The sequence below is a fragment of the Manacus candei genome, unplaced genomic scaffold (assembly GCF_025592945.1).
Source record: "Manacus candei isolate 608988 ecotype Guabito, Panama unplaced genomic scaffold, ASM2559294v1 h1tg000050l, whole genome shotgun sequence".
Lineage (NCBI taxonomy): Eukaryota > Metazoa > Chordata > Aves > Passeriformes > Pipridae > Manacus > Manacus candei.
In genome coordinates, this window is record NW_026138098.1 from 29167509 (window position 1) to 29191608 (window position 24100).

Here is a 24100-nt window from a genome sequence, read left to right on the forward strand (position 1 = left end):
TGAAGTTTGATTTCAGTATTGCAGGGTGATTTTTATACGACTAGATCAACTCATTGAATTAGTGTCAACAAGCAAATTTTACTGCAGTCCCCAAAGATGACCGAGGCCACTATTTGATTAGACACCTACATAAATGGGGATTAATATTTAATAACATTGTCAACTAAACTGTTGTGTTTATAGTTTAGGTGCCACTCTTCCTAGCTCATGAGCTCTTTCAATAAACAGACGAGTTTTCCATGTCAAGTATTATGACTAGAAATTCTGGTTTTTTCTAAAGGAGAATTGATGTCAGCCAAGGAAATGAGAGTTTCCATCTATAAACGCATACTGTTGCATGAAAGAGATGTAAACGTGCCTTAAAAATGTATTTTATAGGAAATGGGAAATCTAAATCTCTCTAGCATAAAAAGATCCATAAAACATTTTTCTGAATAAGGATTTACCTGACGCAATGCAAAAATAATAATAAAAAAAATCACTACTCTCCTTTCTTCCCTTCCCTTCTCCTCCTTTCCATTTTCTTCAGACAGTGTCACAGTTCAACTGTGGTTACAAACAGAGCAATGCCACTTCAATGCAAAACAGGGGAGTGCTGGTTGTTTATGCTACAGGCAGGTATTTCAGGTGTTTATCTCTATTCCATCTCCCTGCATTTCATGGAGATTTTCCTACTCCCTTTGACTATCTGAAAGTCAAAAGGATGGCAGTGGAAGAAAGTCCTGAGAGTTTTTGAGGTGTTTGGTTGCCAAGGCAGAGGTCTCTCTTCAGAGCCAGCACAGTCCTTGTAGCCACAAGCGACAGGAGGATGTTTCAGAGACAGGGGTAGGGGAGGCAAGTTGCTTTTGTTCTGCTCCAAGGTAGTTGAAAGAGGTCATTGAAGTTTGAAAACCTCCTCCTATTCACCAGTGCCTCTTCACAGCATCAGAGCAGGTTACCAGGCAAATCACCAGTCCATACAAAATACTGTTTTGCCACTTGAGCTCTCCGGTATTATAACAGAGGATGATTGACTGACACTGTCACAGGGAAAGTTTCTTTCTGGGTCAAACTCCAGCCAGGATCCTCAGGAATCATGCAGTGAGTACTCCTGCCATCTCATCCCAGGTGGACATTTGTACTGGAATCACATGCATTTCTAAGCCATTTGCACATCTCAGTAAAGTGTTTGCATAATACCCAATGGCAATTCATTTTCAGGGTAATTATTGATTGCACCAACATATACAATAACCCGTGGTTTTGTCATTGTGGGCACCCATTTTTGCTTTGAAAGGATGAAGCAATATGATCCCCATGTAATGCCATATCTGCTATATATACACCTAGGAGAATTAAACTGTTGGTGTTGCATTTTATAAAGCCCTGCTTTGGTTGAGGCTGTTCCCCTGTCCAATCAATTTGGTGCCAAAATTTCTCTGAATCCTTTCTTTTCTTCCTGTGTATCACTTTTGATCAAAAGTGAACAAAGCCAAGTAGAGCACAAAATGAGGATGCATCACTAACTTAGGCAATAGCACAGTAAGAATTTATTCCTTCCCTTTTTTGCTCCCCTCAAAAAGTCTCTCTTGACTGCAGATGAAAAGCAAACATTAAATCAGACTGATCTTATTGAACAGTCACTTCTATTCATTCTTATTTTGAGAGTAAAAGTAATTTAAAATTTCAATTAATATGACTTTTTTAAAAACTATTTTTTCCAATAATTTATTGTCCATAATGAATTTTATATTGTGAATTGAGGTTGTTCATCCATATGCTTTCGTGGACCCTCATAAATTTTTCCATTTCTTGACCCATTTGAAGTAAAAGCAAATGCTTCCTTAAACCTGAATCTATTGCATCCAGTAGTGGTTCCTTAATTATTTTAATGTTGGAAACATTTCAACAGGATTAAATGGCATGCCTTTCTTTTTATTATAACTGTTTTGCTTCTCTTAAAGCATTTTTTATAGATAATAAATGTTATCCAAGCGTGTTTTTTAACTACTCCACTAATGTCAATGTAAAAGTCACTTTTTGATATTTCTGTGGTACCAGCCATATAATGGGATCAGCCACAGTGACACTCTGTTCTGGCAGTAAATTAATAACAAATTTTGCACTATTCTGGCACTTGTGTCCTTAGTATCATAGCTTCTTCATAAGTTAATCTGGAATTAATATTTTTTTTCATGTTATTATTATTTCTTACTATGTTTTCTTTGGAATAACATAATTAACCATCAGTAAGCCAGGACCCTTTGAACAATAGTCTTCTGTCTCCCTCCACATTGAAGAGTGACATTATGAGGTTGCTTACTGCTTTCCTGGAGTATTATTTCCTTTGTGGTCCTTCTTATGTCTAGGAAGAAATCTTCTTTGGCCTTTTAATTTTTTAGGATTGTGAAGAAGAAACATTTTTCTAACATAAGTTTTGCCCAGGGGGGTCATTTTTTTCTTAAATCTGTTTTCTTAAATCTCTTAAACTAAAAATAAATCTGGTGTCTTTGATGTAAGTCAAAGTAGTTGTTCTACCTGGGTAGGATAAATGAGTGCTGCTTTGGCTGGCTTTCTGATAAAGAGAATGTTGAATGTTTAACCAAGTGATTTTGTTTTGTTCTGCAACATGTCTATATGCTGGCAGTCACTATAAGACCATAGCAAAAGAGCAAAATATGAAAGACAATTATAGATTTAAAGTACAAAATCTAACTTATTATTCTGTATTTAATTTCAGTCATTTTTTATTCAAGCTATCTTACTTATGCTCAGCTGGGGTTTGCCACAGGCCCTTTTACCAGCTTTCTCTCTATTCTACCTTTGCAATGATGTCTGATCACTAGAACATTTTTATGGGCCCTAAACCCACACAATTCAGGCTTTAGATGGCTGAGCTTTGAATGCAAGAGCCTGAGGATGTGGATATTTGCTGTACTGTGATCAGGACTTGGTTACATGGGTAGGTACATCTGTGTTATACGCAGTTGGGGAGCTTGATGGGTTTCTTGCTCGTCCATCCCATAGGTCAGTGCCAGGTCTTCCTACTTTCCCTATGGCCTGGGAGCTGAGAGGCATGCACATGTGCACACATACATTCTTTCATGTAAAAAGAAATGAAAAGTTTAAAAAGCCTTTAAAAGTTTTGGGTTGATTTTTCTTTGAAAATAAGTGTCGATTTGACTTTATTTGGCTTTTACCACTTGCCTAGTGAAAGTATATAAAAAGTAAACATTCTTCAAACACACACTTATGTGTGCAGTTGTGTGTCTTGCACATATTTTTTTGTAGTTTGACAGCTTTTCTTTAAATTGAACAAATGATACTGCTTAGCTGTCACTACAGATATTAACAGGGAAGGGAATGATGCTGAATTTAGAGAGCAACTAAACGTTTTGTTATAAGAAAACTTTCCACACAATGAGCACGCTAATAGAATGAGGTCTCCACTCTTCAGAGAAGAAAATTGAGCAAGTGGAAGAAGTTTTAGAAGAAACAAATCTCTCCTTAAGAAAAAGGGATCTTCAGAGATTCCATTTTTGGCATCAGAGAGGGGGACCAGTCTTACACCCATTATTTCTGGGAGATGAAAGAGTTTAAGACTCAGATTCCTGTTTATGCTAAAATGACCAGGCTGTGAGAGAAATAATGTTCTACAGATGTGATGACATTGGATAGAATGATTTATGTCATTAAAAAAATCTATAAAATAGATGTGAAGATATCTGGTAGACTTTGTTTTTGACCACTTACACCTGTAGGATGTAATTTGGGATAGCGACACTGCAGGCAAAAGATAAGCAGACCTTTACAAAAGATCTGCTGTCCAGCATTGAAAGTCAGTGTAGAAAACTCTGCTATATAAAATAACACACAGAAAACAGAGGCTTGAAAAATAGAATCAATAATGTGATTTTCCTGTAGTCATTGTATTATAACGGAAATCGAATATTTGAGGAAGATTGTGTTCCTCAAGTATTACTAAAAAATAGGTGAGGAATGTATTATATGTTGTCAGTGTTGTTCTTTTCTAAACTGTAAATTTGAAAAGCAGATTTACAGAGCAGTTCTGAAAGAACAGAAGATAGATACAATTCTTGAAACCAAATGAACATACAAAACAACAAGAACAACAAAAAAACCCCAAACAAACAACCAAAAAAACCCCTAGAGAAATGCAAGACACATGTCCAGTTTCTGTATATCCATCAGGCGAGATTTTGTTCTCTGATAGCATGGATTTTGAATAAATTCTGTGTGCAGTAACAAGTGCTGCTGTCTTTGTTCCCACTAGTGCGTATTTTTAACGCACTTGAACTTGCAGTTTCCTGTCATAGGTATCAAAAGCCTATGTACTGTTTACCACAGAACACAACCTGCCTGAGATATGCAAAAGGAGGGCCTTTGATGGTCCTCCCCTGCCAGGATCTCTAGTGGGACTGATGGTCACTGCCAGGGGTCCCTCACCAGGTGGGAGGTCTATCAGCACCATCACAGCTACCAGAGGGTAAAATGGGAATCCTTGAAGCCCATTACAGGAAGGGAAGAGAGGAAGATGCAGAGATTTACAGCTAAAAACCCAGTTAATTATAGCTGCGTGATCATTCAGAAAATACCTTTGAAGAGTATCTTGTAGGCTTCCAAGAACATAGGTTGCTGGTGGAATATAGGCCAAATGCCTTGAGAAACCACTTCCTTGGCATTCTGAATTTTGTACACGTCCCTGCGTTGGTAGATGTTGAAGCCTTTTCTGGGGTTTGCTTATAGTAAAGAGTGATTTGTTTGTTCTTTTCTCTTTTGTGCCACCATTACCAGATTAGGTAAACAGCCAGCTGGAGTATTACAATGCAGTTATGGAAGTCTTACTCTGATCTAGTTTCATACAATGATATTAAAGTGCAAGATATTTTTATGAAAATGCTGGTTTAATAAGTTGTGTGAGCTAAATCAATGACTGATTCTAACAGTAGAGTGTGGCTTCTATTTGAATAACTCCTGTAATAGGAGTTGCTTCATACTATAGTTCAGATTTTAATGACATTTTTTACTAGGATATCAATTGCTGTTTGGGGCTACATGAATCATTGACTGTTACTCTGAACTGGCCAGGGAGATGTCAAAGGAGAAAGTGGACACAAACTCACACTAGTGGTATACCCTTAAAAAATAAAATAGTATTTTTAAAGGGGTCACTATATAGGCTCATTTAAAACTTACCAAAGAGGAACATTTCTACTCTGTTTTAACTCAGAAGCAAATGAATTTGTGGATCTTTGATTGCCTTGATGCAGATAAAAGGGAAGATGGGAAAAGAGGTGGATTGTGGCAAGTAGCTTACAGAAAATCCAGGAACCATAATTTTAATCTTTGTTTCCCCGATTTCTACCCACTGGGGGATAACCCACCCATTTGATTTATCCTCATGTGTAAGCAACTGTAAGGGACTTCAGAAGTCTATGGTTTATATCAAAGCACGGTGAATTAAAATTATCTTATTTGCTCAACTGAGGAATCCAATATAATAAAACATCTAACAGAGTCTTACAAACTTACAGTTGAATTTAAAATTGAACTTATACAGAAATTGAAAGTATGCAGAGGGATGAACTAATACTGTGCCAGAGCTTCAGTCATTTGCTAGGGGAGCTTGGTGAATTGGTTCACAGAAAGAAATATATACAGGAGTTCAGCTCACTGTTTTGCTTTGATCTGACCTAAAGAAGGATCTGAAAAAAAAAAAAAAAGAGAATTCTACATTCATGACTAGTCATGTATTTACCTTAGATGTTCCAGCCCATCTGTTCTATTGTTCACTAGGGACTTAAAAACTTGCTGCTTAAATATATTAAGAAACCAATGACTACTTTAACCAAGAAAATTATTATTATTTTTACTTTATTGAATCCCTATCCAGAGATGTTTCTTTCTTCTTGTGTTAAGTAAAGTGATTTACATTCACTGTATGCCCCGTGTGCAGGCATTGGTTTCAATCCCAATTAAGTCTGATGCTTAAGGACCACTGCATGGGTGTGTGTTAAAATAAAACAATATTTATCCCAAAACTGAGATAATAGGAGATTCTTGTGAATCTTCTTACCTGTGAAGAAAAGAGGGAAGTCTTTAAATTCAGAGCATGCCTTTCTTTACAGGACTAACATAGCTCTTAGAAAGGCTTTGTTTATTTGGAAGGGAAATTGGTTTTATTTACGTGTTTATATCAGCAAAACTACAAAGTTACAATTTTGGTGACTGTGATGATGAGGAAACATCACTTAGTGCTCATACTGTGCCTGTCTTGTTACACAAATGTATGGAACCGGCACATTCAATTCTCCTACAAAACATACATGAAATCTCATCATCTAAAGCAATAGATTTCATTTATAATTAATAACTTGTTACACAAACTTTACTTATACTTAAAGTTGGCTATGTTATCCTATGCATTCCTATTAAAAAAGGAAGATATTTTAGCAAAGTTTGAAGTAGATGAGGTACTGTTGGGAGCGAAGAGTGTTAGAAATACATTAAGATGTTGGAGGTCTACAGATAACCTGTGACCTAAGGAAATACCACCAAGGAATAATTACAAGGTCTGGATTTGTTTGTTGGCTTGGGGTTTTGTCTTACCTAGAATTTCAGTTTAGTTTAGACTGTGTTGTGTTCATGCTGTATTTACAGGCCAAGAAAGGAAATTATGCTTTCCTGTGGGATGTGACAGTGGTGGAATATGCTGCGCTGACAGATGATGAGTGCTCTGTGACAGTCATTGGAAACAGCATCAGCAGCAAAGGATATGGGATAGCACTTCAGCATGGAAGTCCCTACAGAGATCTTTTCTCCCAGAGGTAAACTGAAACAAAGCTCATTTTACAGGATTCCTCTCTACAGCCAGCAACCATTTGTGGTTCACACTAATTTTGGAATTTAATTGATAAAGGACAATGAATACATGACAGCAGAGAGGTTGAGTTCAGGCTCAACAAAGCTGCTACTTCTGCTCCACATGCATCTGGTTTGGGAGGAGGGAACAGAGGTGATGTGTTGATCTGTGGCCTCACACCTTCAAGCAGTGCTGCCTCTGGCACAAAGGACTGATGTCCTCAGAGCTTTGTGTGAGGTAGAGGAGAGATTGAAGAGAGATTCTTGATTCATGCTGCATTTTGCAGGCTCTGAAGCAATGTGTTGCTCCCTGCAGTAAGCAAGCAGTAATGCCCTGGCTTATCCTTTAGGGTGGAGAGACAGGTCGAAGATTCACAATGGCACAGGGAATCAAGATTTGCCAAGTATTGCGTGGGACTGCCAAGACCACGAGGCTATAAAACCATGCCATTTAGTGATCTCTGAGCTATCAGCTAGGAATATGTTTTTCATATGAATGTGTACACTGAAATGAAGACATGCAGTGGTGCAGGCAGAAGGTGAGCTGGTGCTCCGCTCCAGGCAAGGAACTGAAGCAAGATTTCCTCATTTTGCTCCTTCTTTATAAAAAGGAGCAAAGCTCCAGCTGCCTAACTAGAGACAAAGCTGCCTCAAGAGAACAGATTGTTAGTAAACAGCTAAAACAGTTATCAAACCAAATCCAAAATGAATCATTCATGCAGAGAAGGGACACTTCACAAGAGACAAAACAGTGATTAATTAGCAACTGTTAACACAGTAATTCAGGCATTGTGTAACAGCATTGAAGTAAAATCCTTTTGAATAAAGTACATTTGCTGAAGTAAATGAGTTGGTCGCTGCTTAAACAGATTTGTAGTAAGTGGTGCACAAACAGTAGCATGTTTAGCCTCCCATGATTTTGAAATTATTGTGGAAGAGCAGCAGTGGAGTGGGTTGAGCATTTCACTAGTGGGACCAGCTGTTGCAGCTGAATGTAGCCAGACCAGGCATGACTAACTGATGATTTCCCATGGAAATGCTGTTTGCATTGCAGCAGAATTTTTTACAGTCTCTTTTTTTCTGAAGTTACCCAGTGGAGTTTACCTGCTGCTGTGAGTAGAAAGAAGTCTTGGTATAGTGGAGTCTCAGATGAAAAATAAAACACCGTGGTGGTGGTGGGGTGGAGTTTTGAGCTGTGGGATGATAGGTTTAAGAGTTGTGCAGCATAAGGAAAAGACAAAAAAACTGCGAAAAAGTATCACTGAAAATAATGCTTGTCTTTTGAAATTTCTGCAGGATCCTAGAGTTGCAAGAAAGTGGAGATTTGGATGTTCTTAAACAGAAATGGTGGCCACGGATGGGACGTTGTGACCTGAATAGCCATACCAATGCACAGACAGATGGGAAGGCACTCAAGCTTCACAGTTTTGCAGGCGTTTTCTGCATTTTAGCAATAGGCCTTCTTCTTGCTTGCTTGGTGGCAGCATTGGAGTTGTGGTGGAACAGCAACCGTTGTCATCAAGAAACACCGAAAGAGGTCCATAACTTTTATTCTTATCACAATTAAAAGTAGAAAACACAAAAGAAAGAGAGAGCGAGTTACAGTTGTGGGATTTTAGGTGCTCTCATGCAATAAATTTGATTTATATTGATTCGCCATACTAAGCTTTGCATATAACTTTTTGGGTGGTTGTTTCTAAGCAAATAAAAGAGCAAACAAATGTGTCTTTTGTGCACGTGGAAGGTGCCAAACTGACGGCCCTGGAGACTAAATTCCTCTATTTATTTGTAGAGCAGATACAGCATGGGCAGCAGCAGTGCAAACTTCCCCTCATTGCCCCACCAATGTGCCTCAACCCTGACCTGGAGAGACCACCTTTAGGGGTAAGAGAGTAGTTCAGAAAAACCCCCTTGGCCACTCTGCTGTGAGTGACAGGGAGGCCAGTCACAGGCACCCAGTTGTGCCATCTGTGGTAATGTTTTCCCTGATCTGAGCCCCCACCCATTGGCTGTGAGAACAATGTCCATCCTGTGCAGGCTGTGCAGCTGCCAGCCATCTGGTAGCTTCTTTCCTTCACAGCTGACCTAGGCTGAGTTTGGAGAGGTACATGAGCAATTAAAAATAAACCAGCTAGTTAAAAATTGAATAAGCCATATTGTCATGACGCTGTTTAAATGCTTCTCTTCTTTTGTATTCAGTTTTATTTCTAAAACTAGGAGCCTCTGAGAAAACTGACCTTCATATAACATGTTTTACCTAGTAAAATACCTCTGAGAATTTTCTTGGGTTTGAAGTTTTCATGTGCAGTAGTAATAGTTAGCAACGCTATGATAGGATAATCAGTCCATGCTCAGCTCTGTCTTGCATGAAGCCTGTATTTGTTTACTTATACTAAATGTTTAACAAACTAACCTCTTGTTATTTTGGAGACATTGAGGTGCTTTCATCTTGGAACAGATGTTTGTTACAAGCAAATAATAGCAGTGAGCTGCACTACAGCTGGAAAATAGTATGTAACCCATCAGTTCTAACCTATGTTTCTCAAGTTGCAGTAGTACTAGACTAATTGACATACCTATCACCTGTAAGCAATTTTGGCAAATTGGCAACCTGATCTAGTGGATGGCATCCCTTCCCATGGCAGAGGGGTTAGAACTAGACGATCTTCAAGGTCCCTTCCAACCTAAACTGTTCTATGATCCCATGATTTTGCCCTGCTGCTGTGTAAAGTCGCTCCTGGTGTAACCCCAGAGGTCCACCCACCTCAGCATTGTGAAGGCCTAAAGCCCAGAGGTTGGTGGTTCACTGCCCACTGTGAAGGCCTGTCAGGGCAAGGGACAGGGGTGTTGTCTGAGGTGTCCTACTGCTGCGTGTGCACAAGCACAAATCTGGCCAGACTATGCAGTGAGTTCCCCTCTCTACGCTCAGGGACTCACCTTTGTGTATCTTTGTAGACTGAGATGAAAATATGACTCAATGGCAGTTTCATATAAGGTGAAATAATTTGCTTTTTCATTGCAAGGAGTTTTAAATACTCGTTTGCCATTGCTGAAAAAGGATCTGTCTTGCCAAGTTTAAATATTGTCTTTTTTGCCTTTACCCTTTATTTCTCTTTTTATAACCATTAAATGGAGTACTACATACCCCCGCCTATTCCATCCCATCCCATCTCTTCTCCCTTTTTCATCCTTCTCCCCCTTCCCTCCAGTGCATTCTTGATCAGGGTTGCTCTGTACATCTGTACTGCTCCTTTGCATTTTCTGTGACAAACAATAGAATGCTTCTAAGCTTCTGTGTTTTAAAGTCTACTGAAGTTACCCACGTGGTACAGCCGTGCTTGGGAAAATCACTGTGTGTGGGGCTGGCTCTGCCTTTGGAGCACAAGCAGGCTGGGTTAAGGAGGCAAATTAAACTCAGGTACAGCACATGGACAGATTCTGGAAAGATCAGTGATGTGGGTGCTGCTGAGAGAGAGGGAACAGAGTCAGTGGGAGCCCTGGCACAAGTAGGTGTTAAGGTTGAATGAGGAAGTGCATGTTCCCAATGAGAGGGCACAGGGCTGAGCCAAGCTGGTTGGGAGGAAAACGTATGGTGGGTGTGCCAGGCAGGCAGGGTGGGGTGGAATGAGAGGTCCCTGACAGGGACAGCTGGGTGCAACGAAAGGCAAGCAGCTAGAGGCACCTTTGGATCCAGCCAGAGGGAAGGGTGACTGCTCCCCAGTACCATGGACAGACAGGATGCTTAGGGACTCTCTACCCAGATGTGAGACAGCCACACAGTTGCAACCTAAGCTCTGATCCCACTGCAGACCAGGGGCTGGGGGTTCTGGTCACAGTGACCACAAGATCCACTCTACCAAATTAGCAAATGAATGTGGCAGGTATTTCCTGATAGGTTAAGAGTCAGAGATGTTTTATTTATGTGCTACCAGTGAGGAGGGGTCAAAGTGGGATTGCTGATAGCTACTGCAATTAAGATGGGAAACCAAGTTTCAGAAGGGATGGTGTACATGGGTTGAAGGGTTTTGACACGTTAAGAAGGCCTAAGTTTCATAACTTTGGGAAGGATAGGATCCAGGACTGAGGGGAGCATGGAGTCCTGGGTACTCACCTGCTTGAGCCAGGACAAGTGATGTAGGGCACAAGGAGAACTTGATATCTAGGAGGAGCATGTTCAGGATATCTCATTTCTACCACTGTTTCTGGCATTTCTACAGCAAGAACCATAATGACAGAGCTGCAGCACATACAGAATATTAAGATCCACCTCTTAGCTGTATCCAATACTCCAACCAAGTCATTAGTTCAGCAACAGCTGCAAACTCAAGTCATGCTGCCGATTTCCTTCTGCTTTTGGGAAGGCTTTGGCAAAACATGAGTGTTGTGATATCACCTAGAAATTGTGGGAACTGGGTTTTCTCCCAGCTGCTTTCTTCTGAGAAGTGCAGAGCTTGTGGAGGGTCACAGAAGAGGTTGATTTTCTTGCAGTCCAACATTAGACTTCGGTGACACCTATGAGGCGAAGGAGAAGGTGGCAACATTTGGCTGCTGTGACCCTTAGCCTGTTAGGAGTTTTATAAATCCATTGTACAGAACTGGAGTGGATCAGAACTGAATGAGGAGTTGTCATGACCCACAGAGCTCTTGTGTAACGTTCTCTGTTTGGCATGAGCCACTCAGTAGGCTGCATCATGTCAACAGCTGCCAATTCAAAAACAAAGAGATGTTGGGAAGAAGGAGGCACAACTGCTATGGCAGATTCATGACAGGGTTGGATGGTGTGCATCTTGCTGGAGAGAGAGAAAGCATTTTTTTGAAAACTCTTTGTATGTCGAGGGTCTGTGAAGTCTGGGGTTAGAAGAATGTGCACAGCCTTCATTAGCATTGGAGAAATGTTTTCAGCTGACATTAAGGTTTTGGGGTTTTTGCCAGTTCGTTTTTCTTTTCTTTTTCCACTTTGTATTCCTTAGGCTTTTGTGGAGGTTAGGCTGAGCCAGTACATTGGTGTTCAGGGACTTAGATGTCTGCATGGTATAAATCACAGCTCTTAATTACAATGAACATGAAGAATATAGTGTTAACCGTGTACCTGGGGGGAGCAGGAAGCCTGTGTTTTGAAACCTGACAATGCAACTTGGACTTTGACATTAACATGACCTACTTTTGTAGAGACGTTATAGGAAGAGTTAGGTAAGGTGAAGACTGCCTCCAGTTGTGATATTTTTACATTATTTGCGTATGAAGAAACTCTGCCCCACAAAATTAAAAAAAAAAGGTAGTATTTTTTCTACCCATTAAGTCAATTCATTAAGATAAACCTCCAGGAAAGATGAATTTCCTTTATTTTCCCAAAGACACAGTTGCTATTGATTCACAATTGTGTCATCTGAAGAACAGTGACATTTCTTGCTAGAAGAGTGAAGGTTGGGTTGATCTTCTTTTTCAAGATGTTGATACAAGATATTTTTATTCTATTTGAAACAGATTTATAAAAATGTTTCTAAGTATTTCTGCTTTACAAATCTTAATGTTATCCTTATTAATTCTTCATTTAATCCTTATCAGATCAGATTAACAAAAGAAAGATTAGTTCCAACATCAGGAAAAAATGTGTATCTGCAACACCCTGCCACATTCTTCTATTAGGGATCAAGTTTGCAATCTCAAAGTTGGAAAGATATCTGGTAGGATTAAAGTGCCCTTTTTAATATCTAATTCAGAGAAACTTACACTTGGTCATCTTTTTCAAAACAGATTTTCTGGAATTTATAATCACCCTCTCCTAATTGTCAATACACAACCACCCTATACCCACAGTGAAATTTAGCCAGCTCATACATCTGTCTCTGTGTGTTAAAACCTTGAACTTACACAGCTGCTACCCAGCCTGCAATAGTTATATCTCATCTTTTAACTTTGATAAGCTTCAGAAAATTGGGGAGTTGTAAAAAAGTAATATTTATTCCAGAGTCTCTGTTCAGTCACTCTGTGTCCCTTTTAAATAACTGAGAAATCAGATAAAGTTATTAAACTCCGGTACCATATAAATGCTGAGCTTTTAATAATTATCTCTGGAGTTCTATATCTTTTTATATGAGTCCTATGCATTTATTTCACAAAATCAGAAAGCCATAATGTAATTTGGATCATTTAACTGCCAAAGGCTTTGCCACATCATCAGATTGTTGGTATCTTTTATCGCATTTGACAGAATGAAAGACAGTTTTCACATCTCCATTGTCATTATGATCAAGTGTAGCTGCTTACTGCAATGGACTCCCCAGCATCCACTGTGCTTTATCAGCTATGTCTTAGTGTGATGTGCTATTGCTCTTGAAGATTATTACTTCTGAGATCTCTTCAGAACTATTAAGGAATCCTTCCTAGTTCATCCACATACTACAAAACAATGGAAACTTTAAAGCAAACATAAAATATCTTACTCTTCATGGAAAGGAAGTTGAATTCCCATATTTTTCACTGTGCATGAGGTGTATTCATTAAAAAGAAATGGTAACACCCATATTAAACAAAATTAATCATTTATGCAGGATAATTTTTTTCCTGGGAACTGAAACCCTTTGCGTCTCTCATAAAGGTGATATTGATTCACTTATAGTTACCATAGCTCTTGAAAGACAATGTTAGAATGACCTCAAGAAATTCTTGGTTTGATTCTTTCTTTGCTCAGATAATGCATGTGATAAATCAGAAATCTATTTTTTCCTAAACCTGCTGTGCTATTCCTAGCAATATGAGTGTTTCAGAAACTGTACATAGTGCATTTGTGATTCTGTAGTGCAAGAAGATTTTGGATTCTTGTTGGTTAAGAAACAGATAGTTTTCCATCTCCTGAGTTGCTCCTAGTCATTGTCTCCTAACTTGTGTCAAATTTATAATTTATTAACAATCACAGCTTAGTTTGCTATTTGTTAACTTTCTCATGCTTCTGCAAAACTATTTTGTTCAGTAGACTCTTTTCACTTTTCTGTTCTTACTTTTTATTTTTAAATTATTAAAACAGGGTAGCAATTCAGGTACTGTCCATAGTGGGAACTGACTCATGTACTAGAAACAGCATCTTATAATTCCTGTTTCCTGCTACTCCAGGTTAATAATATTTTAAATGTATTGAATCTCAGAAAGTCTAGACTCTGCAGGCTCTATAAGATTGTGGGGAGGTAGCAAAATTACTCTAAAAATTATCACAAATACCTTGGCTGTATGCAGGATGAAAGAAAGAAAAGCTGTATCTCTGGCCAGGGCAGCCTTGTGTGATCTGCCTTAAGTTCCCTTGTTTCCATGTGCAGTGATGTGCAGACTCCAGCCTACCTCAAAAATCCATACTTCTAGCTTTAGCAGTCATGAAAGTTACCCACTAAGACTCTCCTCTGGCATTAGAAGAGCCTGAAACTCAGTGTACCTTAGAAATGGAAGTATGAGCTGGCAGACACGAGTCCAATGGATCAAAATTTGTCACTGCTAAGAGTTGTGTTTTGCACCATATTCATCTCACTTGGGTTCTCCAACCAGATACTATTCCATGGCAACTGAGGCTTCTGTACCTTCAGCTTGGTGTCAGCAGTGTTGGGTTTGATTATTAAAGAGTCTCTTGCTTTCACCATTATTTTCACTTTCCTTTTCTTTTTCTTTGTCACTTCATTTACCTTCTCTCCTTTGTGGTGTTATCTGTTTATCTGACAATTTTATCCCCCCCCCTCCAGGATGGTTCCTTTTCAAAGTGAAAGGAAACATGAGATCATCAAACAGATATTTTATTTTCCCTTCATTGCATGTTCTCTATATTTTATCTTGGTTTTATTTTAAGTTATTTTTTTTCTGTATTTTAATGACATGTCTGAAATCTTTGTACATTTTTTTGCTCAGTCGCATATAAATTATCATTTGTTTGTACCACTGTATTGTATTCTACTTTTCTAAGAATAAATAAAGTTTTTTGGGGAAAATAAATCACGCAAACACTGGCAAAATAATGCATTTTAATGCCATCCAGAAATTCAGTTTCAAGCTAGCTTTGAATATAATAAGCTGAGAAACTTCATTTAACTAGCATTTTTAAATCAGCAAAGCGGTGTTAGGAATCAGTCACCCCAGAATGCAAAGTTTAATGTTGTTTGATGATAAAGTATAACTCGAAAAAATCAGTTAAAGATAAAAAAAGGAAGAGGAGTATATAGTATATGAATTGCCTTGTACATAAACTGATAATAGCTGGAAGGACATCTTAACTAACTCTGTGTTGGCTTTTTACATAAGTGAAACAACAAGATTTTCTTTTTGGAAGTGTCTTGCAGTGAAGCAGATATTCCATAATATCTGGTCACAGGCAGTGTGCACATCCAGAATCCAATGAAATCAGTCAACTCTTGCTACTGATCACTATAGATTTCAGTCAAGGCTGTAATGGATTTAAAAGTGACATGTCATCCCTGTGATTTATGACACTGCTACCCAAAGCAGTGTTGAAGCAATTCAGTTTGGTACCAGCATATTTCCCTAACTGCAAGGAAGGGATTTTTGTGCTTGGTTTAATTTTTCTCTCAGCCATGTGAGAAAACCCTGCTAACGGGATTCTTAAGGATATAATCTGGATTTACTTGGCATGAATCTTAGGGGGTAAAAAAAATTATTCAACAGAAATAAGCTTAAAAAATGAATGTACCACGCAGGGAAATCAAATTTAGAATTTCAGTTTGGTAATGAGTGTAAGTACTTGTTTAGTTTGCATTACATCATCTATCCCAGAGAACTTCTGAGGCTACTCATGGGCTGCATGAGCTTATGTGTTTTACTGAATTGGAGGCTTAATGTGTCAGATTCTTTTAGATTCTTCACACATTGTTTACAGAGCTAATTTTTTGTATGTTTTATCTCAGCATACAGTGCTATTTTAAAGTTGACTTTTTGAAGGGGGTGTAAAATAACAAAATCGGTTAAAGTTTAAAATAAAAAAAAACATAAAATGTGACCTTTTTCTCAAATTTCTTTTACATTTTTGTGGTTTGAAAAATGCCTTAGGTGTTGATCTGACTAAGCATTTAAACATGTACATAAAAATAAATAAGATGTGTATCCAGATCTCACCCAGATCACCAAAACACTTTTATTCCTTTTAGTGGTACAGGATTAAACTGCAGATGCTTTGAAACCAACATGTATAAAGCAGAAATTGGAAGTTACCTGTGCATTGAACTTATTTGCTGAAGATTGACTTTACCATGCAATAATATTAACATGCAATTTATAAATTTATCCATTGAATTTAAATAATTTTTTAGTACCTGAAATAACCTGTGGTCAATAATAGCAAAATATTAATTATCACAGATATCAATACTGTGCAAAATATATTTTTTTAAATAATCGATGGTTTGGTTATGATTTTCTGTAAGTTCAGGACCATATTTGTAAGCCCATGGATAGAAAAGAGCTATTCAAACTCACTCAACATAACAAGTACTATTTCATCAGAATTATTCCGTATGCAAGAGTTCTCCTCTGGGAAACTGGTGACCAGATTTTTATTATGCTGCTCTGTTTTAATGGTTTGGCTGGTCACGTATTTATTTATGTCAAAATAGGAGCTTGGGCAGTTGCCAAAACATAGCCCTGAATGGGGGGGTGCAGAAACCTTTTCAAAATTCAATTTTTAATTAAAAATATGTGGCTAATAATCAGGGGTAAGGTTTTCACATAGCTGGCAAGCTATGTAAGCTATGCCTTACACATATTGTAAGGCAACAATAACTGGGCATCTAACAGGTTGTAGAAGCAAGTCTTTGTCTCCTGTGTTAACTCTTCTCTTCTACTCCTGACATAATAGGAAAAAATGGGAACTTTTGAGATTTGGATTTGACTAGACCGGAATGGTAAAGAAGGAGGATGTAGAGCAGTCTGTTGTGCCTGATGCTCCAGTAGAGTAAATCAGACTGTTGAGGGATACCATTGCTTTGCTTTGGGCTCACTAGAGTGAAAAATTACATCCCTTATGGACTAGATAACAATTTAGGATTAAAAAGCTGTGCAAAGCAATGTAAAGAATTCATTAATTTTTAGTGAATTTTGGAATGGAACCTTCATGAATTTAATTCTTACTTCATAAAAGAGTAATCTGTCACCTCACAGGGTAATTTTAGATGTAGTCAAATACCGAAAACACCACCCTCTTGAGGGCCATCCTCTTTTGTTGCCATGCTATTTCAGACCAGAACTATAAGAAATAAGAAGTATATGTTTGCTGAAAAGAGTGAACTATTAATTATATTATTAGTCTCACTATCTTGATTCTTTTTTTTTTCTCCCCACATCTTCCTTTCCCTTTCCATCTGGAGATGGCCAATGATGTGAGGCTGGGCCTCAGAAGCATGGTGAGAATTTATAATAAACATACAGATAATCAGTTTCTTGTTGAAAATGCCTGCACAGAAGAATACCTGTTAGTTTTTTCCTCATCTTTATCTCTCCCTGGAACTCCCCTTGAACCTCACCTTTGTGTTGTTGGAAATGCCTGTAACTACAATGTATGTGGTGTGTACACAGTAAAGGTTGCAAGTTCTCCTTTCTCCTAAGAGTTCCTTTGCAGAGACCTGGGCATGCTCATCCACCAGCACTCATTCTGTACTGCATTTTGCTGCTTGTGTTGAAAATATGTTTCTTTGCATTCTTTTTAACCTCTTGAAAACCGTGGAAACACCTGTATAATGTGAACCAGTCATTCATTTTCTTTGTAGCTGGGTTACTGGCTTGTGAACCAAGGTTGGTAAGGATTTTAAAGCTTGAATATCTCAACCCGAGGCTGAGTGTCTCCTTTTGTATTGAGTAACAAGTGAAAATGCTATCACAGCCTCTTACCTTGCAGGTTTGGATGTGCTGTGAGCTGAGGACTAGACTGTTTCTCTGTGATTGCACTTAGTTAATGGATTGTGGTGACTGTGGGCATAGATCACTGCAGGAGGCTGTGGGGCTGCTGCTGTCACCTCATGTGCAATGTTCTCCCATCAGTACTGTGCCCTGCACGTTGATTCACACAGTACCATAGCATGGGGATGCAGCTGAAGAGGACAAATAAAACAAAGAGAGAGGTTTAGCTGGTTTAAATTGGTGTGCATGGCCAGATTCACTGGCTGGCTGGGGAGCTCACTGTCCACTGCGTTTGTGGACAAGGCTCACAGGCAGGAACCACGGGACAGTTACAGCCACCTGAAGAGTTACATCCCTGGTTAGATGTCATTTCAGGTTAGACAAACCCAACCTGGGTAAGGGTGTGGGAAGATATGAACTGCTTCATGAAGGTCCTTGCTACCTGTAGCAATTCTGTAGCAAGTCACTGTTACTTGTTTGGTCTCTAGGCTTTTGGTAATTTCTTACTTTCACCTGTTTTCGGGCCATGGGTCATTGGGAATAAACTTTGGCAATGTATTTGAAACACATTAACATCATTTTCGCAGTATTTTGTTATTTCTCACCTTTTTTTCAGGTTTACTTAGAAGGGAAAAGAATGTTACTGTTTCTTCATAAAGGCATTTCTGCTCTCTGGTGGAGGAGAGCATCACCTAGTGAACAAGGTGGCCTCTTGTACATAATTTTTATGAAGTTTTGTTCCTTTGCAGATGATTACACATTGAATGCAATTAACATACTGCAAAACTTTCATTTCTTTTATTGTTTCAATTAGATAACAGCCAACTGGACCTCAACTGATGTCAGTCTCAGTGCATTCTTCTAACATCTGTTTTATGGATGATAACTTACTTAATTGCTAATTTAAAATATGTGGTATAGTTTCCACTTAGAAGAGCAGAAGCTTGATTGCAGGATTGGGCCTATTTATAAAAGCAGTTTTTCAAGTAGACAAGGTGTGTCTTTACGTATTTCTAATAGGTTACTGTTATGGTCAAACTGGCATCTTGCAGAGTACCCTGAGAAACCACTCAGAAAATTTTATGTAACATTAAGTGCTATTTGACTAGGTCAGTTGCCTGTGTTAAATTAATGACAGCAAGCATACATCATCACTGCATCTGTTTACACGTCTGTCTGCATTTCACTGCATTGTCGGCTGTGGAATCTCTGCAATAATGAGCGTGGCAAACTGAGTCGTATTAAAAAGAGGTTATTTGTATTAATATAACACCATACTGTGTTGTCATTGTTTTGCAGCACATCTATTACATATATCATCCTTACTTTTTCTTCCTGAGCAAGCCAATTATGCCTGGTTTTGCCAGTCTGTCAGAGCCTCCTGGAATAAATTAAAATTACAGCTTTGCATACGCAGTAGTTGTAGCTGAAAGTAATGATAATGAACCTGGGTGAATACAGGATTTCAAAATAATCTTAAACAAATGTACATATGCAGAGCTGCTGCTGCTGCTTCATTTCTCCTTAACAAGATAAATGTTTGAGTCCATGATGTCTGGAACCCCATGGACAGAAGCTGGTAGCTGGGTGGAGCTGTGGGTTTTAATGCTGAGCTAAGAAGAGAATAGTCTGTGGGTACCTGAGCATGGAAATGTCACTGTTTCATTTCTCTGCTTTGTTTTTCAATTATGTAGTATGTCTGTGCATGGAAGTGCCTCAGAGTGTGCCTTCCATCACCTGTGTCTCATGACCTCTGATACCTGTATTTTTAAACATTCATGTACGAGTCAAGAAGACTTTCATATGAATGGGAGAGAGACTGGCATGTATCCTGGTAAAGGTCAGAAGAGGAAATGTCTGTCTGAGGCTGGGGTTTGGCTCAAATTTTGAACCCCAGTCCTTATCACAAAATTATGTTATTTTCTAAGTAGTTCTTTCACAGGATGAAAATCTAATATTAGCACTTATGTCTTGGTTTTAGTCTCTCACCAAAAGGTAACCTTCATGTTGTCACCCAAGACAGAAACAAACAAACAAGCCAAACAGAAATGTGTCATGATTGATCATTAAGGGTATATTACTTTAAAAGCATTATTTTCTGCATATATCCTGAGGCTTATTAAGAAATACATGAACAAACTTTTAATTCTTGCCACAGTTATCAGCACCTGACTAGGAGGTATTGACACATTCATGACAGTCCCTCCCTGTATGAGCCTGTCTGCTCATATTGCCTACATTTCTGAATTTCCAGTTCTTTTAGGACCAGGGCCATCAATCTTTTCTTCTATAGCTCAGTGTGCTTTTATTTGCATGTGTGGGATGCAGATGAAACTTATCAGAGTTTTGGCATAGTTTTAGCATTGAATTTCTGCAGGTATTCAATCTTCTTTTTGGTCATTTGTCTTCCTTTTTTTGCCTTCCTGGAACTGCTTCATCAGCTTGTAGCATTTTTATGTCTTCAACTGGCTTCTCTTGAACTCTGCTAAAAGCTCAGAGAAATCACAAGTAAGAACAAGAGGCCACAGGGGAGTCTTTAATAAAAATATTTTTCTCAAAAATCTTCCCTTTGGAAAATCCCAAGTGTTGCAACCTGTCAGCTGAGCAATATTTCCTTTTAATTAATTGTGTTTACAGTGATGTAGGCAATTTCTGGAAAACATTAGCCAGCAGCTCCTTTTCAACACTCAGTGTGATGTCTCCTGAATTTGATCACATTAACTGCCTCCAAACCTCCTAAGTAGTTTCATATTCTTTCGATATGACTGCCCACGGGCTTTTATTAGATTAGAACCCACTACCAAAAATCCCAGAAAATAAACTAGAAAAAAATTATTGATTACTCCGTAAATCACCCCGTCTGCATTTATATCTTGCCATAATTTCTCTCTGCGTGATAAGGCCGAACTTGCTTAGTCCTGAAAGGGAATGGTAGTGGGTTGCAGGCGTGGTCATGCAGGTTTAATCATTCCCAGGTAATTCTGGTGTGCATCCTTCAAATCCACTCCAGCAGGTGCCAGGGTGTGCTCTTGCTGTCAGTCACAGGCCACTGAACCTGTCACTCACCACTGAGTGCTTGGGACATATCAGAAACATGCCCTTCAATCACCCTTCCAGAACTCAAGCTCATTGGGAAAGAATGACATTTCAATTGGTATTTATGAATAAGATAATTTCCTGACCAGGAACAATGTTTGGTTAGCAGTTTTCCTTAAGCCTGCAGAGGATAAGCCTGTATGTATAATTCATTTTCCTTACACGTTTCTTCCCTTCACTGATTAATTTCTTCAACTGATCTATTTGGAGTACAACATTAATATTGAAAATAGAATTATGAAGCCAGCAAAGGAGAAATATTTTATCTTCTTATGGCAACACAAACATATACATTTATCCAGTGTGGCCATAAGATGAAAAATGAATTGGCACGAAACATCTGAGATGTGACATATTTATAATATTAACTAAATTTTGTACAGTAAGTGCAAAAAAGAAAAAGGAGCAACCTTTGGTGACATGTCTGTCACAGACACTGAGGAATTAAGTTTGGAGCTCATTCATTCAGCTCTTGGAGAGCCCTCACTCAGGCTCAGTGGAGCTGAAGGCAGAAAGATTTGTGAAGAGTAGCAGTAGGGCTTCCCCCAAGGGGCTCTCCTTGGGTAAGGGAGGGCTCTGTGATACAAAACCAGCTCACCAGAGCCTGTTTTTCATCCAGCTGCCAGGTCTAGTACTTCTGCCATTCCCTAGCTCCAAGCCTCAATGTATTAGTTGGTAGTATTTTATTAATTTTAATTCATTAATTTTATCATAGAGGGATGCAAAAAATAGAGAACAGTTAGAGCATCAGAAACCTTGAAAATCATCTTCAATGCTACATTACCATTGGACAATTAAGGTGATACAGCCTGAGGAAATGAAAAAGAAAATGCAACCCAAGTTCTTAAAAATTATAACAAACAACTCATATTTAATGAGAATTAGAGAACTAAGCACTGAGCTGAAAAAGGAGCAAAATGTCATAACTTTTAGAAGTTCTTTTTCTGGCTTTATTGCCATTTAATCCTTTTTCCATTTAGCTTGTTAATTTTCAATACCATACACTTTGTTACTGAATTTTCCAGAAGAACAATAAAGGGAAAGTAAAGATTAGATCTACAGAATTTACAAATTCTGAAAGTTGACTTGTCACATAAAGCTATCCCAAAACATTCAGTTCTGTAAGTCTTGGGATTCAAAACAGTTTTATAGTATGCAGTGACAAACTAATCTTTTCAAGGGTTTCTGATTTTTATCTTAGGGTTTTTTTAAAGTATTTGAAAAGTCATTCATTCAACATTAAGATAGTGTCATACAAAGCTTGACATTTAGTTATTTAGTTGCTCTTCATCTAATAAGACAAAGAAAAAGAGAAGAACCTTTAAAAATGTGGTTTTATTATTCCTCAGAGACAAGTTGTTTTCCATAACCTTTACAAACATTTTATTTTGACAGTGAAAAGAAGGAATAATGTGAATTCCTGAGCTGTTGAAAGAGTTTAAAAAGTTTTCTCTGATCTCAATAAGGCCAGAAAGTTGTCCTTAATGCTGAAGAGAAGTAGGCAAATGAAATCCTCACCCAAGCATTTACTTCTCTACTTACTGCATAAAGTGTTCTGCTGTAGATAGAATGGGATGTCTGTATGCAGGAATTGGTTTTTACTTTTCTTGAGAATTAAAACTTTAGCACGTTTAGCATAAGTTTCTGTTGGGAAACATCAGCAACTGCAAATCCACCATTTTCTGAGGAATGCTGGATTGTGCATAGTAGAAGAAAAGGCCTGATAGGCCAAGGGAGGGGAACATTCCATATAATGTGGTCCTTAACAATCCCTGTGGTCTGGACCTGGAGATGTCTGTTAAGAGCATCCCATCTGTGGCTCTTTGTGCCTGCAGATTGAAAGGGCTAAGCTAAATATATGACCAGGATTAATTCATGCCTTGAATTTTATGACCCTTTGGGCACAGATGCTCCAAATGAAGAGCCTGCTTCATTCACAAATTTATTTTTACTCTGCAAACAGTTAATGCTACATATTGCAATTATTGAAACCCTACTTGTCCCGCTGGCTTGGCTTTATCCAAGTCACGTCATATTTGTTCCCATAAAAAAGCAGGATGGAAGGCACTGAGGATGTACTTGCAGTTGAAAAATTCAAATGCAAATAAAATGGTGATGTATATTTTCCCTTGAAATGATTTGAAGAAGGCATTAGTATTTGGCAAAAGCTCAGAAAAATGTAAATGAGACATTTCTCCGAAGTCTCATTTAGGAAAATTTGTTCTAATATTTGCTCAGTTCTAACCTGAGTTCTTTGGTTTTGTTTTGTTTTGTAGTAGGGGCTTGACAAGAATATGGGTCCCAGATAACTAGAATCCAAACTAGGAGTCTCAGTCAAAGCTAGCAACATGATTTAGAAAATAAAAAGCATAAGGTACCTAAAAAAGCATTATATAATGGGCTTCTGGGATTTAGCTTCCTGAGACAAAGGTATCACACGTGCTGGGTTTGTGGACAGGCAGAGCTTTGCAGCAAGCTTTTGTTGGCAGACAGGTGAGGAAAATGCAGCTATAAATGGCTGGACATCACTGTAAAAGGAACTTACCCGTGGAGGTCGAGCCCTTCCTCTCATCAGGGAATATAAAAACTTTTGTCATACTTGTCCCCAGTCCACAATTTTAGTTCAAGAAAGAGAAACAAAGGAAATTATGAATAAATCCATGTAATCCTCTGGCTGCTGTACCATAAATCTTTAATTTACCTAGCTACAGAGTTCATGAAAGAGCCTCTGAGTTATGGCCAGCTTAATTGTCTAATGTATTGAATGAAGAGCTTGATAGGTCAGCTACAGGTGTTGGCAAGAAGGACTTGATGCAGCTGCAGGGGTTATCTGATCAAGTGTCGTGTGATCCCTTTATGTCAAAAAAGTTTATTATTTTATTTATTTTCCATTGATTTTCTTCAACTCAAAATTATCTGATTAGAGGATTTGGCTGAAAAACTAGCATTTTTTAAAAAAATAGGTTGTATCTTTGGTGAAGATGATTATATCCCCTGGGTTTCTGGGAGCTTCATTGGGATTTTGGTGTATTCGTGATGTAAATTAAATAGGAATTCATTTTTACTGATTAGCAAAGAAGTTGCAACACGCAGCTCAGCCCTGTAATTGTGGGGCAATAGCACTCCAATTGAAATCAATATGGATTTAGCTAAGGACACAGGTTTGGACTCAACATCATGTAACACTAATTCATTTCCAAATCCATGCAGTTCTTGAGTAACATAGAAGTGGTGTTAAATCACAAGGTTAGAATAGAATCGA

General features: G+C 38.4%; 1 protein-coding gene across 4 annotated transcripts in view; it reads left to right on the forward strand.

Moving 5' to 3' along the window:
- GRID1 (glutamate ionotropic receptor delta type subunit 1) overlaps positions 1 to 24100 on the forward strand; it is a 510592-nt gene that overhangs the window by 481566 nt on the left and 4926 nt on the right. For 2 of the 4 annotated variants that reach the window (XM_051799803.1, XM_051799804.1), the window contains exons 14-15: positions 6661 to 6827; positions 8158 to 8398. In XM_051799803.1, the coding sequence (XP_051655763.1) occupies positions 6661 to 6827; positions 8158 to 8398 (408 nt within the window). Of the gene's footprint in view, positions 1 to 6660; positions 6828 to 8157; positions 8399 to 8658; positions 8746 to 17213; positions 17250 to 24100 lie in introns of all 4 variants that reach the window. The other 2 variants (XM_051799805.1, XM_051799806.1) reach the window with 2 other exon arrangements.